At 34.0% G+C, this 15,331-nt stretch overlaps 1 protein-coding gene across 1 annotated transcript; it reads left to right on the forward strand.

The window, feature by feature from the left end:
* Positions 1–4,589: 4,589 nt before the first annotated feature.
* On the forward strand, positions 4,590–14,737 carry LOC117320568 (the record flags this gene model as incomplete). The annotated part of the gene is made up of 5 exons (XM_033875133.1): positions 4,590–4,659; positions 6,026–6,353; positions 7,462–7,515; positions 14,443–14,531; positions 14,616–14,737. Coding segments are annotated over exons 1-5 (611 nt in total), but the record flags the coding sequence as incomplete, so codon positions are not given.
* Between the last annotated feature and the right edge of the window lie 594 nt (positions 14,738–15,331).

Genomic DNA, 15,331 nt, shown 5'->3' on the forward strand with positions numbered 1-15,331 from the left:
TTTTCTGGTATGGTCTGTAATTTTTCATGAAAGGGTTATTAAAGGAATTGTAAAGGGTTTCAAAACCTGTAAGGGGTCAAAAATAGGAAAAAGTAAAAATATATTATCATTTTTCTGAAGACGGCCATGTCAAATATTTATTAAAAAATGAAATTTGTCTGTGTAGAAGTTTTTTTTATAATATTTTTCAAATTTTTCTTGAAAGTTATATTCGAAAAATTTGGGGGGAAAACCCCCCGGATAAGGGGCCAAAATAAAAAAAAAAATTTAAATCTATTTTTCCTAAAAAATAACAATTAACTCCTAAAAAAAAAAAAGTTTGAAAAAAAGTTAATAAATTTTCAAAAAATTTAAGATTAAAAATTTCCCCGGAAAAAAAATGATCAAGGTCCAAAAGAAAATACAAAGCAAAAAATTTTCCGATGCCAATACCATCCTTTTTCCCCTGCTAAAAAAAGGGAAAAATTTTGGGTGTGGACGATAAAAAAAAAAGTAAAAAATTTTTTAATTTTAATTTATTTTTTCCCCCAAAAAGATTAGAAAGGTTTTAAGGTTGAGCTTTGCGAATTTTGTAAAAGATGTGGATCCAACAATTAATTTAAAAAAGGGAAATTTATTAAAATTTTTCCCGGGGTAATAAGATAGTTATCCCGGGAATAAAAAAAGATTTTTAAAACAATATCTAATACTTTAAAGTTTTAGTTAGGCCTTTTTTACCCATTGTTTAAAAAACAGGAATTTACAAAACTTTTAAAAAAAATAAGTCCATTTCTCGAAAAATTAATTTTAAAAAAATCCCCATAAAAATTTGGGATAGGGGAGCAAAATTTTAAATTTAAAAAATAATTATTTTTCGCCATTAAATTTATAAAATCCCAAACAATTTTAAAATTTTATTATTTTTAGACAGGTTTAATTTTAAAGAATTTTTTAAACCAAAATTTTAGTCCGTTTTTTTTTTGATAAAAAAAATCAAATTTCTAAAATTTTAATCTAGAAAAATTTTTTTAAACCAAATAATTTAATTATTTTTTTTTTTTTTTTTTTTTTGGAAAAATTTTTCTTTTCTTTTTGATTTTTAAATTTATGTAATATTAGATTTTTTTTATTTTCGTTTTTCGGTATTTTTTTAAAAAATTAAAAAAAAAAATATCCAAAATTTTGGAAATTATAAATCAATTGGTGGGGGTAGCTTTTCCAGGTAGAAAATTAGGTTTCATTTATTACCAAAATTTTAAAATTTACCGATTATGCCAAAATGAAATTAGCCCCGGGGGATTTAATTATTGTTTTATTTTCCAAAAGAAAAAAAAAGCAATTTGATTACTTATTTTTTTTAAGGGAAAAATTTAAAATACTTTAAAAAAGGTTAATTTTATAAAATAAAAATACCCCTTTTTTTTAAAATAAATAATGTTCATGTATATAAACAATTACCATTTAATTTAAAATTTCTTTATAAAAGTTTTAAAGAAATGTTTTAATCCTATTCCAATTTTAATTGGGTGGTTTTTTTTTTTGTTTTTTTTTAACTAACGTTTTAAAAAAAAAAAATTGTTTTTTTTTGTTTTTTTAAAAAAACTTTTGAAAAAAAAAATGGGAAAATTTTGAAAAAACTTTCCAAGGTATTTGGAAAGAAAATTTGTGAATTTAAATAAAAAGGGGTTTAAAGTTGGCTCATAAATTTCGGGGACTATTGCTTTTAGTTTTTCCCTTTGACATTTGTAATTTTATGTCCCCTAAAATAAAAAAAAATTTTTTAAAAAATTTTTTGTAATTTATTTTATAAAACCCACGGGGTTTTTAAATAAAGGAAAAAATTCTATAAAGTCAGCCCCTGTTATTCACGTTTTTAATTACCCCCTTTGATTTTTTTCCCAAAATTCCCTTTTTGCGTGGCGAATTCTTAAAAAGGAGACATTTAAGCTTAGGTTTTATGGCTCACTCCAAATCTAATTTTATTACTTTTTTTTGTGTTGGGTAAAGCGAATGAAAATTTATGTTTGGTTTTTTAAAAACGTACGCAGGCCAAAAACCCCCCCTTTGGTCTGTTATTCTGGGTTAAAAATTTAAATGGACCCTAAAAACCCTAAAAAGGTAATCCCAAAAAAAAATTTTTAAAATTGTTTTTAAAAAAAATTTTTTAAAATTCTCTTTAAATTAAAATTAACTTTGTCATCTACATAAAATTGGTAAATTAAAATTTTAGGTCAAATAAGATAAAAAATTTATTTTTTTTGTTTATTCAAAAAGAAATTTTTTTGTTAATTTGGTTTTTTTAAGGGGAAAAAAATTAATTTTTTGCCCAAAATCGTTTTGGGTTTGGGGCCCCAATCTTTCCCCCTTAAACGTTAATGAAAAATGTGAAAAATTCTTTTCCTTCATTTTCTGGATTTTTTTAATTTTTCTTAAAGTTTAAATTCGGGGGAAATTTGTTTTTAGAGGGTTTTTTTTTAAAAAATATTGTTGATTTTTTTTAAAAAATTGTTTTTTTAATTGTTGTTTTATTATTATTGACATTTTTTTATTTCCTTTTGATATATCATAATTTTCTTCAATTTGCATTCCTTTGGTTTTTTAATTAAATTAAAAATCTCAATTGACCTACTCTATTAAAGTTTTAAGGTTAAACCCATAGATAGCCCCCTGAATTATTTTTTTGGGTTTTACTAGCCAACTTCTGAATTTATTCGGTGGTTTTACTAGAATTTTTGGAATGGGGTTAGGTGTAAAGGAAAAGGGAAAAGAAGGGTTTAAAGGGTTTTAAAAAATTGCTTAATTTTTAAGAATTGGTTAATTTTCAAGGGGAATAATTAAGTTTCAAGGGAAAAAATTTTTTTTGGGGGAATCAACTTTTTTAAAATTAAAAAATTTCGTTCTAAAAATTTTTTGTAAAAATTTTCCAAATCCATTCCAAAAATACTGGGTTGAAATTATTCTATGAATCCTGTCTTGGAGTTACTAATCTTTCATGAACACGTGTCATCAGTTTCGGACAATATCAGAAAATCACAAATAGTAGTATCTTCAAGTGGACTTGCTATAATTATGATGCAAGTTGTTACATGTTATAAACGGCCCGTTATTCATTATACATGTAGCAAAGACCCGTTGAAATAGAAAATTATTCAAATTTTTAATGTTAACGACACGTTATAATAGAAAATTAGTAAGATGAACACGCTGTATTTAGCCCGTTATAATAGAAAATTAGTAAGATGCTACATGTTATATATGGCCCGTTATAATAGAAAATTATATGTCCCTGGTTTCGGTAACACTTGTTATATGGGGATAACATGTGTGAGTTTGTACTTATCCCGGTTCATCTTATCTAAACCAAAAGTGGTATACAGAGAAAGAAAATGTTTATTTAACAATTGTCCGGAGGTGTTATATACGGTAATAATAATAACTATATAAACATATCAGCGTTCTTCCTTTGGATTTCCTCAAATATACAGTAATTATCATCTTTAAGAGTTGCTTTCCCCAGTTTTACTCTGAAAGTGCCAGTCTTCTTTCACACCAAGTAAGTTTTATACCAACAGTTTTATAAAAGAAAATATCAGATTTCATCTTGCTATCACTGATCCACGAAACACATGTTATATGAAAAACGTGTGATTTTGCATCTGACCAGGCTCTGTATCAATTACCATCAACAAAGTATGGTCCTAAAAGAAAACAAACAATAATTTAAGTCTGTTAGCAAAGAGGGTTAAAGTTGTTTGTAAGCGACTTGTGAATTGCCTTTATTTCATGGTGATAGATATTCTAGCGCAAACAGTCGAACAGACGCCATTTGACTGAGTGATCGCTGTGAACAGATGGATCATGTGATCACTAATTTAGCCTGAAGCATGCAAGTGTAAAAGGCTGCCAAGTTTGCTTAAATAAATGACCTTGACCTTTAAATTTACATTTTTGTAAGGTCACGATGGGCAGTGAATATTCGTAAAGACACCAGTATTGTTAACAAAATTAAAAGAAACAACTCTTGTTTGATACAGTTTACATTTTCAAATCATCAATATACTCAAAATCCACAATTACTGTCCCGGATTAACTATGGTTGTCATGGACAGCAGGTATTGACACAGATTTAGTAGTGACGTGGTCGACTGTTCTTTAGGAACTGTATGCTTCAGCCATTTATTATAAGCTTACATCGGAGAGAAGTTAAATATTCCCCCATTTTTGCAATCTTCAATTTAAAGTCAGATGACCGTTAAGGCCCCTGGGCCTCTTGTTGCAATCTTCAATTTAGTTTTTGACAAAATACTTACTTGACGTTAGCTTTTTAGAGATGATCGTGTAGCAGGAAAAACATTTAAATTTTGTTGATCAGTCCTTTGAAAATGGTGCTGTCTAGTTCCTGTAACACCACAAAGAGACAAGGTCATAATTATGTTACCGATTCTCACGCTTATTAATCAGCTGAGCCTTTTTACTGCTTTACACCAATTTAAACGCAGTCAGAGTTTGCTTAGCTGAAGATAGGAGAGATTTAAATATAACTATTTCACTTTTACTAATGCAAATGATGTTGATCAATATCACCTTAATACTTTAATTTTTTTTTCCAGAACCAAGAGCTGTACCTACAAGTAACTCCAAAATAAAAAAAAAACCAGAAGGATGGCTGAAAAAACTAGTGTGAGTATTATTTTCTAACATGGAAGTCAAGAGAGGCATGGCTAAGTTGTCCTCGGTTGACAGTCAAATACTAATCGCCCTGTTTGTCATTTCTACAGCTGTGCTTGGCTGACAGTCAAATACTAATCCCACTGTTTGTCATTTATACAGCTGTGCTCGACTGACAGTCAATTACTTATCCCTCTGTTTCAGTGTTTGTCATTTCTACAGCTGTGCTCGGTTGACAGTCAAATATTAATCCCCCTGTTTGTCATTTCAACAGCTGTCCTCAGCTGACAGTCAAATATTAATCCCCCTGTTTGTCATTTCTACAGCTGTCCTCAGCTGACAGTCAAATATTAATCCCCCTGTTTGTCATTTCTACAGCTGTGCTCGGCTGACAGCCAAATACTAATCCCCCTGTTTGTCATTTTCACAGCTGTCCTTGGCTGACCATCAAATATTAATCGCTCTGTTTATTAGTCCACTGCCGTTTGAAAAACGGGGGGATTTTAGGTTTACCCTCCATCCGTCCGTCGGTCCGTCCTTCCGTCTGTCTGTCTGTCTGTCACGCAATAGTTGTCCTGACAATTCCTTCTAAAGTGCTACTCCCATTTTAACGAAACTTGGTATACATGATCAGTATAATATGTAGTTGTGCATCCCACATTTTTTTCCCGGAAAAACCAATTTTCAAAATGACCGCCGACTTCTCATTGGTTGAGACTTGTCCTGACAACTCCTCCTAAAGTACTGCTCCGATTTTAACGGAACTTGGTATACATGATCAGTATAATATGTAGTTGTGCATCCCAATTTTTCTTTTCGAAAGGAATTTTTTTCAAAATGGCTGCCGGCTTCTCATTGGTTGAGGCGTGTCCGGACAATCCTAAAGTACTACTCCGATTTTAACGAAACTTGGTATACGTTATCAGTATAACAGGTAGTTTAAAAGTTGGGAAATAGATAGGTGCACTCCCGGGTCAGGCAGGGGACTTTGTTTTGCTGTTGCAATACTATATCCATCCTTGTTTTTACAGCTGTACACGTCTGACAGTCAAATACTAATCCCTCTTTTTGTCATTTCCATAGCTGTCCACGTCTGATTGTCAAATACTAATCCCTCTGTTTGTCATTTCTACAGCTGTCTACATCTGACAGTCAAATACCAATCCCTGTTTGTCATTTCAACAGCTGTCCTCGGCTGACAATCAAATACTAATCCCTCTTGTTTGTCATTTCTACAGCTGTCTACGTCTGACAGTCAAATACCAATCCCCGTTTGTCATTTCAACAGCTGTCCTCGGCTGACAGTCAAATACTAATCCCTCTGTTTGTCATTTCTACAGATGTCTTCAACTGACTAAACCTTTTTTCATTCAAACAGACGTCCCAAGCTGATGATGATCAGAAGTACAAAATCAGAATATTATATTCTGATATGGTGATACATCTGAGTGAGAGGATTAGCCCAGATAAGAAATTGACCTGGCTGAAACTTTTGACAGCACTAGACCCATTGTTACCTGATGAACTCAATGGTGACGACATTTTATATATTGGACAAATACTTGATAAGCTGAGGGCAAAAGGAAAAATTGATCGTATGAGAGGCTCCTTTGAGGAACTCTATTACGCACTTCGTAAAGTTGATGTTGAAGCAGCCGGGGTTGTTAATGAGACTTCAATCAAGATAAAAGCACTCCTGTCTGAAGGTTAGTCTCATCTAATTTACTTGTTATTAAATATGAAATTTTCTTCAGGAATAAATGAATATTCCCACAAACTTGGTTGTGATAAGCCATTCAATGATATACCTAATGGCTTGTGACACGTACTGTAACTCTCGTCAACACTGATCAAGCCACTTTCAATTGAAATTTCTAATTTTTTTGAACATTGTCTCATTTTTTCCAGACTTTGTATCAATCTTGGCGAAGAAAGCAAATAATATATCATGTTCTTTTAAGTTTCAGTTTCAGCTGGAGAATAATTAAGCCATGATCTGTCCTTGTAATATTGTATCAGAGGTGATCAGTTTCTGTGTGTAACACTTTGGTACCCAATGGTATAACAGCTGATTGATGTCTCATTGTACACAACAATAGCGCATACCTCATTATGACTTCGTACGATCACCAATCAGATTAATCGCAACAGTGTTAGTTGTCATGATAACCATATTACTATATACAGATTATTCTGTATTATAGAAACAAGAGGCCTCTAAACAATATATGTCATTTGGTTAGCATGGCCACAAATAAGGGGTAATGGGGATATTAAAATTAGCCGTCAGCTTACAGTTCTTGAAAACTACTCAAGGGATATTTCTCAAAAGTTACCCCTGTTTGTTGTGCTGATATATTTTGAGTTTGATTATAAAACAAATAGCCAACATCCGCCATCTTAGATTTTGAGAATGAAGTTTGTTATCACTTTTCTTGAAAACTATGTCACATTAGGTTCCCCTTGGTCCCTAGTGTTCATTCACTTTTGAATCTGATCAGGAGAAAATGGCAGTTATCTTTGATTTTGACAATTGAAGTTTATTATCTATATTTCTCAAAACATTCTTCTAGATCTTTAGATTATTATAAGGGAAGAAGGAATAGATATAGAAAACATCAGTCTTAAATAGAACCAAATAGCATTCAATGGTAGGCGCCAAGCTCCCTCTGATATCAAAAATGATTATTATTTGATGCATGTCTGGTTGGAACAGTTTGGTACCTGATGGTGTCAAAGGCTCAAAGCTGATTAATGAAACTTTGGTTGTCTATAAGTGTTTTTTCTGGTATATAACCATTCATTTATTTACAGGACCACCGGCAGCAAAGAAACCTGGAACCGAAAGAGATGGAAACCAGATTAGAGGTTGGTAGTGAGAAGGATAAAGCCTTATGTTTATCTTTGTTATTGTTGATGTTCGATATGACGTCAAAAAGCAGTATATGAATTATAAACATAATGAATTGATATAAGATTGTGTATAAGACATCTATATAGATATACTTAAGACAGTGAGACCTTTGTCAGATTGTGTATAAGACATCTATATAGATATAAACAAGACAGTGAGATCTGTGTCAGATTGTGTATAAGACATCTATATAGATATACTTAAGACAGTGAGACCTTTGTCAGATTGTGTATAAGACATCTATATAGATATAAACAAGACAGTGAGATCTGTGTCAGATTGTGTATAAGACATCTATATAGATATACACAAGACAGTGAGACCTAGCTGTGTCAGATTGTGTATAAGACATCTATATAGATATACACAGGACAGTGAGACCTGTGTCAGATTGTGTATAAGACATCTATATAGATACACACAAGACAGTGAGACCTGTGTCAGATTGTGTATAAGACATCTATATAGATATACACAAGACAGTGAGACCTGTGTCAGATTGTGTATAAGACATCTATATAGATATACACAAGACAGTGAAACCTTGGTCAGATTGTGTATAAGACATCTCTATATACACATGACAGTGAGACCTGTGTCAGATTTTACATCAGATATCTAGACCGGACATTGGGAATCTGTTACATATCCTAACTAACTGACAAACCATGCTTGAAGAGTTTAATCTGGTTTAACGGAAATTTGTTAAAATACATTTCTGAAATGTTTTATTTTTTGGCCCACCTACCTGAATGTGTGGCGTCCGTCGTCTGACCGTCCGTTGTCAATAATCATAACGCACAGAGACTTGATATTGGTCATGTAGCATGCTGGGGTAAATGGCTAAGAAGCTTGTTCAAATGAATGACCTTGACCTGTATTCAAGGTCAGTGGGATCAAATAGGCTAAACTTATCAAACGACTTCTCAATAACCAAGAGGCCCTGGGACTTATATCAGACATGTAGCTACTCCAATAATATTAGAGGTTTACACGACAGGAAACTTTTGACAGGCTGTCATGTAACCTCTAATCACCACCGCACATAAAACCTGTTGCTGTGACCCACCTAATTAAGTCGTTTTAAAGTTATGTTTACTCACATTTCATATGATCTGACTTACCTTATTCTATTTATCTATCATAAATACACAAAGTTACACAACGTGCGTCCATATCTATATCCAAGATCAGTGATTATTAGCCTCTTTTGTCGTTTAAGCGTATGTCCCATTTGTATATACCGCCATACTTGTTTTGATTGTGACCTCTCGAGGTTATTTCCGGTTTATCCAAATTTGGAGTTGATATAGACGAAACAAACGAAACGCTGTGAAAATATAACGTTACGCTATCCGTTTTATTTGTAATCTGTATTTTATAATAACCGGAACAGCAAAGTTGTTTTAGTGACCCAATATTTGAACACAGCAGGTTGCAAGTGAATTATTGTGGATATAATTATATTTAAGAGGTGTCCATCGACAGTTTGTGCATAAATGGATTGATACTTCATCAACAAGTAAGCGTACACATACTTGTTAACATGAATTATCGTTTTAGATGGTTTATGACACTTTTTTGTCGCGCCCTAGAATCAGGGCACTGGCAGCTACAAGAAAAACACGCTGAGGGGATATGAGGTCGCAATATCCACCAATGTAATCAGGTGGAATAAGACCTCATATACGTGTAGGAGTAACATGTACCATGCTTGGATAAAGGGCAATCAAGTTTGTTCAATTGAATGACCTTGACCAACATTCAAGGTCACAGGGGCCAATTAGGCTAAAATATTTAAACAACTTCTTCTTAATAACCAGGGGGCCCAGAAACTTGATATTGGGTCTGTGGTATCCTGGGATAAAGGGCTTTTTTCATGGGCAGGTTTTTATGAAATGAATGACCTTGACCTGCATTCCAGATCTCAAAGGTCATATAGGCAAACAAATCTTCAAAGGACTTCTCAATAACCAAGAGGCCCAGGGAGTTGATATTGGGTCTGTAGCATTCTGATGTGAAGGGCCACCATTTTTGTTCCAATGAATGACCTTGACCGACATTCAAGCTCACAGGGGTCAAATAGTCTAAAATGTTTAAATAACTTCTTCTCAATAACCAAGAGACCCAGATACCTGTTATTAGGTCTGTAGCATGCTGGAATGATGGACTACCAAGTTTGTTCAAATGAATGACCTTGACCTTCATACAATGTCACAAGAGTCAAAAAGACTAAAATCTTTAACCAACTTCTCAATAACCAAGAGGCACTTGGAATTGATATTGGGTCTGTAGCATGCTGGGTTGAATGCCTACAAAGTTTGTCAAAAGAATGACTTTGACAGACGTTCAAGGCCATAGGGATCAAATAGGCTCAAATTTTCAATACCGTACTTTAGAATATTTAGCGTCGCCAAGACGGTTTTTGCTTAAAATGGGTGGTTAAATTTTGGTGCATCAAATTATGGCGTTTACCAACATGTGTGTTAAATTTTGGCACTTTCCTGTAGTTATGTAATTGATATGTTGTTCATTACGCTACGAAAGTCTACATATTTAGTAGAAGCCATGTCGCATGGACACGTGTACACGGTGATTAAAAGCTCTGTGGCTAAGTGACAAGATTTGATCACCTACCTGAGATATAGCCTTTGTTTGAAAAGGTATTTGAGAACACTCTCACCTAGTTGCACAGGAAAACATGTAGTCGTCGCTTTGTAAGTTCCACAAGTTAATCGATTGATTGAGACGCGACTTATCCTTGAACACAGCTAATACAACAATCAATATGAAAGCAACCTGAATGAAATGTATGACACGAATGAAATGTATGACACATTTAGATGAAAACATACCTTTATTGACGTGTTTTTATCAAAAAACAATATTCCAACACACATCAACACGGACCGTGCAAGCTAGTAATGGGTATGTAGTAAATGAACGGAAAGACGGTTGCTATAATCCGGCTTTTGTTCCGACAATTTTTTTTTCATGAAATTTTGGTGTGTTTAATGTTGGTTCATTCACCCCAGGCCCCTAATAATCCAAATATAACCACCTCCAAGTATCCCCAAATACAGTAACTTCTTTTCAATAACCAAGAGGCCCAGAGACATGATATTGGGCCTGAAGCATGCCGGGTTGATAGGTTACCAAAATTGTTCAAATGAATGACCTTAACCTTCATTCACGATCACAGAGATCAAAAAAGGCTAAAATCTTTAACCGTCTTCTTTTAGATAACCAAGATAACCAACGGGGGTCCATTTTCAATGTTACAAGGGCTACCAAGTATGTTCAAATGGATGACCTTGACCTTCATTCAAGGTCACAGGGGTCAACAGACTAAAATATTTCCATGACTTCTTCTCAATAACCAAAGGCCAAGAGACCTGGGGCCGGTTGTTTCGAACGTTCATTAAATTAAACCATCATTAAAATGTCATTAAGCCTTAAAATGATTCATTAAATCTCTAATGATAGATTAGTTAATGAATCATTAAAAAATGTGTTGTTGGAAAGGTCATTTAAGGGATCATTAACACATTAAGGTTTAATGAAGACTAAATGACGGATCCACGATTAAACCATCATTAACTGTGGAAATTCCCTCTTCCCACAATGCAATATGCGTAAGCATCCTGGAAACATGTAAGCTACAAAGATGGCAAGAGGAAAAAACATACTGAGTTATTTAACGACCATATGTTTGTGAATTTTCCTGTAAACCAATGACAATAATAAATACATTATGTTTCGTGTAATGTTTTAATGATACAACCGTTAATGGATATAGGAAATTAGGTTATTTAAGCTTTAGTTATTTTAGAAACATAACGAAACAGGTTATATAACATATATATATTAAGCACTCTTGTTGGCCCGGATAGAATCACGGAGGTGTCTTATGTGGGAGGAGACGGGAGTATACGTAGGAAAGTACATAGTCAGGAAGGGCAGGTAGCCCTATTTACCCTTTTCACGTCCGATCGGGGAATCGAACGAGTGCGATATCCACTTTGCTACCCGACCACCCTAGAATACGATTATTCTGTTAAGATATAATTTAATATCTTACATGATTTCCATTTTCACAAAATAATATTGTAAGCTTGCCTCATTGACGAGAAAATGTTTTAAAAACATGATTTCGTTCAGTGTTACAAGATATTTTGTTTGGTCTGTATACATTCATTGTCACATATTGCCTGAACGTAACTGATGGAATGGTATCCCTCCCGATTGACAAAAGTCGGCTCGTTCTGAGTCGGAGCCTGAATACGAATCCGTGTTCCAGAAAAAACAATACATGGATACTAGCTAGTGGTTGTAGTTTCCAAATGCTATAATCTTCATTATCATGCTAAATGTGAAAAACTGCATGGGAAATATTCGAAAGAGAGCGCCGGTCCTAACGTGATGCATTTGCTATTATGTTGCTACACTTTGTAAATGTACCTTCCTGTTTGTATTGATTTAAACATATTTTTATTGTCCCAGCAAAAGGGACTGGGCACAAGTCATAACAAGATTATGAAAGCCCTCTCCATAATACTTACAAAGGTTCAATATTTGGCAAAAAGAGAGTGTGAAAGTCATCAATTGAATGTTTTTTGAAACATTGGTCTCCGAAGATTCAAAAGGTATAAATTCAACATAATTATTAAATTTTTAGAAATGTATGTGAATTGTGACATAGGAAGAGAGTCAGTTTTATACTTTGAAATATGCGGAACATAACTGTTGAAACCATACCCATGCGCATGTGGGTTAATGTTGCGTCCCGTTTTGTTGCTCAGTAGTGTATTCATGTAAAATATACATTGTTGTACATTGTTGCAACTTGTACATTCCAATGACGTCACATTGTTACAGATCCCGCGTTGTGTCTGCACTGCCTGACACGAAGGCTTCATTCTGTGTTTTTTAGTGTTTTGTTAGTTTCTGATAATTCAATTGATCAGGTAGGATTAAACAACCCCAATCAATATGAGGTGTGAATGTAATTTAAGTTTAAACCGCATGTTCCGAAAAATACTTCAACTTTCACTTTGTCAGTGCATTCGTGATCGCAGCTTCGATCGGCTGTCATGGCAACGACGAGGACGGTGGTTTCATCACAGTGACGAATTAACAAACTTGCACGTGTACAGCCGAAAACTTCTAAACTATACCTTATGTCTTTGGAAATCATCTGTAGTTAATTAATTGAATTTATTACGATCCATTGCATTCGTTTATTAACGTTGTTCGTTTCTATACGCCGATTTCGATACTTAAAACACTGAAGAGTTCCAATATTGGAGAATGAACATTAACACTTGCTCTATGAATCGTCCTAGAGCACCCGACTACCCTAAATCAATACTTATGAAACAGGTAAGAGCGTGAAGGTAATTGTATGAGAACAACGAAAAGTGCTATACATTCTTACGAAAATGACAAACATCGTCAAATTACTTAAAAAGTAGTCAATTAATCGGCACTTCTCCAATTAACACCAGTTTATAACGCCGTTATGTAACCATACTTGAATAAATAGAAGAATGTACAGCACTTTTCTCGGTTTCTTAGCACGATGAATAAGTGTATCATATTTGTTTGTACGACAATATACGTGGTCGGGTGCTCTGGCCCATATTTACCGGACCAAGTGTTAATGTAGTCCTTCGTGCCGGTCACGTGACCACGCGAGAACACGAGGACGACGAAAACATCCCGATAAAGACGTTGGACACCTAACATTAAAATCCGATCAAAAAAAACAAACAGAACTAACCGGAAAATCATTAAATATTGAATTATATTAAAACATGACGTTTTTTGTTCTTTTTAATTATAAATGCAACATTACCCACATGCGTGATGTTTTGATGACCATCCATGTCCTATCATGACTCAAACCGAACAACCACTGGAAACAGCATTCCGTTATACCTATTTGCCATACTGAAGTACCGATACTAATTCATATTCGTATTTCCTTCATCGATATGCAACCAATGTCAAATTATATTTTTTTCGTTAACATAGAAGTAATGAAAGGAACACATGTGTATTTCCTTACTGACTATATAAGTAAAACAGAGTTACCAACTTTAGTGATGTTACCTATATTTTGCTCCTATTCATAAGTCTCTCCATTTAATCTCTTACTACATCTACGGTTAAAAACGATCGCTTCTGGACAAAACCGGTATCTCAGACTCAGACTTCGTTTTCGGTATAATCATCAGACAAAAATTTCGATGGGATAGCTGACTGTGCCGTCTTCTAAGTACATAAAAACAAATTCATCGCCATTTCCAGTAATGATGGTTTAATGATGCCCCCAACCATCTTTTAAATATCTGTGATTTAATTAAGCTTTAGTGAGCCCTGAATCATTGATTAGCGTTTAAAGAACGTTTGTGACACATCATAACTTTGCAAATGAAAGTCATGACATTTAATAAAAGTTTAATGAAGGTTAAATTCATAATTATTTTTAATGAACGTTCGAACAACCGGCCCCTGATATTTGGCTTGTAGATGCTCTGATGAAGGACTAGGAAGTTTGTTCAAATGAATGACTTTGTCCATGATTTAAGTTTGGAAGACTTGAACTGGTCAGAATATTTAAAAGACACCTTTACAAATAACAGCGTGGCCCAGATATCTTATGTCTGGTGTGTGATACACATTTTCTTAATTACGTTAATGTATAAAAAGGATCACTTGATAGCAGGTGAGCGATTCAGGCCCATTGGGTCTTGTTTTGTCCATAACCTGTTTTGGTTCTGCCATTTAGTTGTTAAGTTATACTCAAGCATGTATAGTTTTTAGTCAAAATTGCAGCAGTTATTTGGTATTTTACAAATGTTTGATTTTACTTTTAGCAAAAAAATTGGCTATTTCGACGCATAAGCAAATAATTGAGACACAGGAAGATTCTGAAGCAGCATTCATAGACTGTAAAGTGGATCCTGTACCAAACAGTATTGAATGGAAAAGAGACAAAAGATCACCACCAGAGAAAAGAGTTGTCGTTGACAATCTAATACTTTTATAGTGTGGAAGTGCCAACACTTGTGATAAGAAACCCAAACAACCAGTGGATGAAGGTTACTACCAATGCACGGCAGAAGCCAATGGAAAATCAGCAGATGGCGATGTTGTAAAACTTAAAAGTGTGTAAGTATACATTTGTATATTACATCTGGTGAAATTTCAAAAATCTTCTCCTCAAGACCAAATAAGGTAAAATCAAGTCATAGATGGAAGGGTCTTAAGGTGCTTTATCAAAATTTGATGGTATGGACATGTTGGCCCTGACTGAAACCCTTGGGTGATGGGAGGGCCAAAAGGGTAAAATTAACTGAAATTTTAAACATCTCCTCAACGAAGACCCAAATAAGGTTAGAATCAAGTCATAGATGGAAGGGTGCTTTACCCAAATTATGTTTTTCATTACCCTGACTCGCACGTTTGTCGTTTGCCCCTTTAGAAGGGTTAAGCTTTACTATAATTCATATAGGGGAAATCATATTTTTAACATCATTTGTTGGATTTGGTGTTGAATACAACTAGCAATTCTAGCTGAAAGATTAGCGCGGCAAAAAGGATCAGATTGACAGAAATATTTCAAAACTTATGTGACTGTCAATGCCAATGGGCCTCTTATTAGGAATTCTGGTAATACAGGTAGAATGACCTATCTGTAACTGGCTGTTATAAATTATTTTTCCAACAGTTGCTGTCAAACAGGAGCGAGCAGAGCAACATAAT

Source organism: Pecten maximus, unplaced genomic scaffold (assembly GCF_902652985.1).
Source record: "Pecten maximus unplaced genomic scaffold, xPecMax1.1, whole genome shotgun sequence".
NCBI lineage: Eukaryota > Metazoa > Mollusca > Bivalvia > Pectinida > Pectinidae > Pecten > Pecten maximus.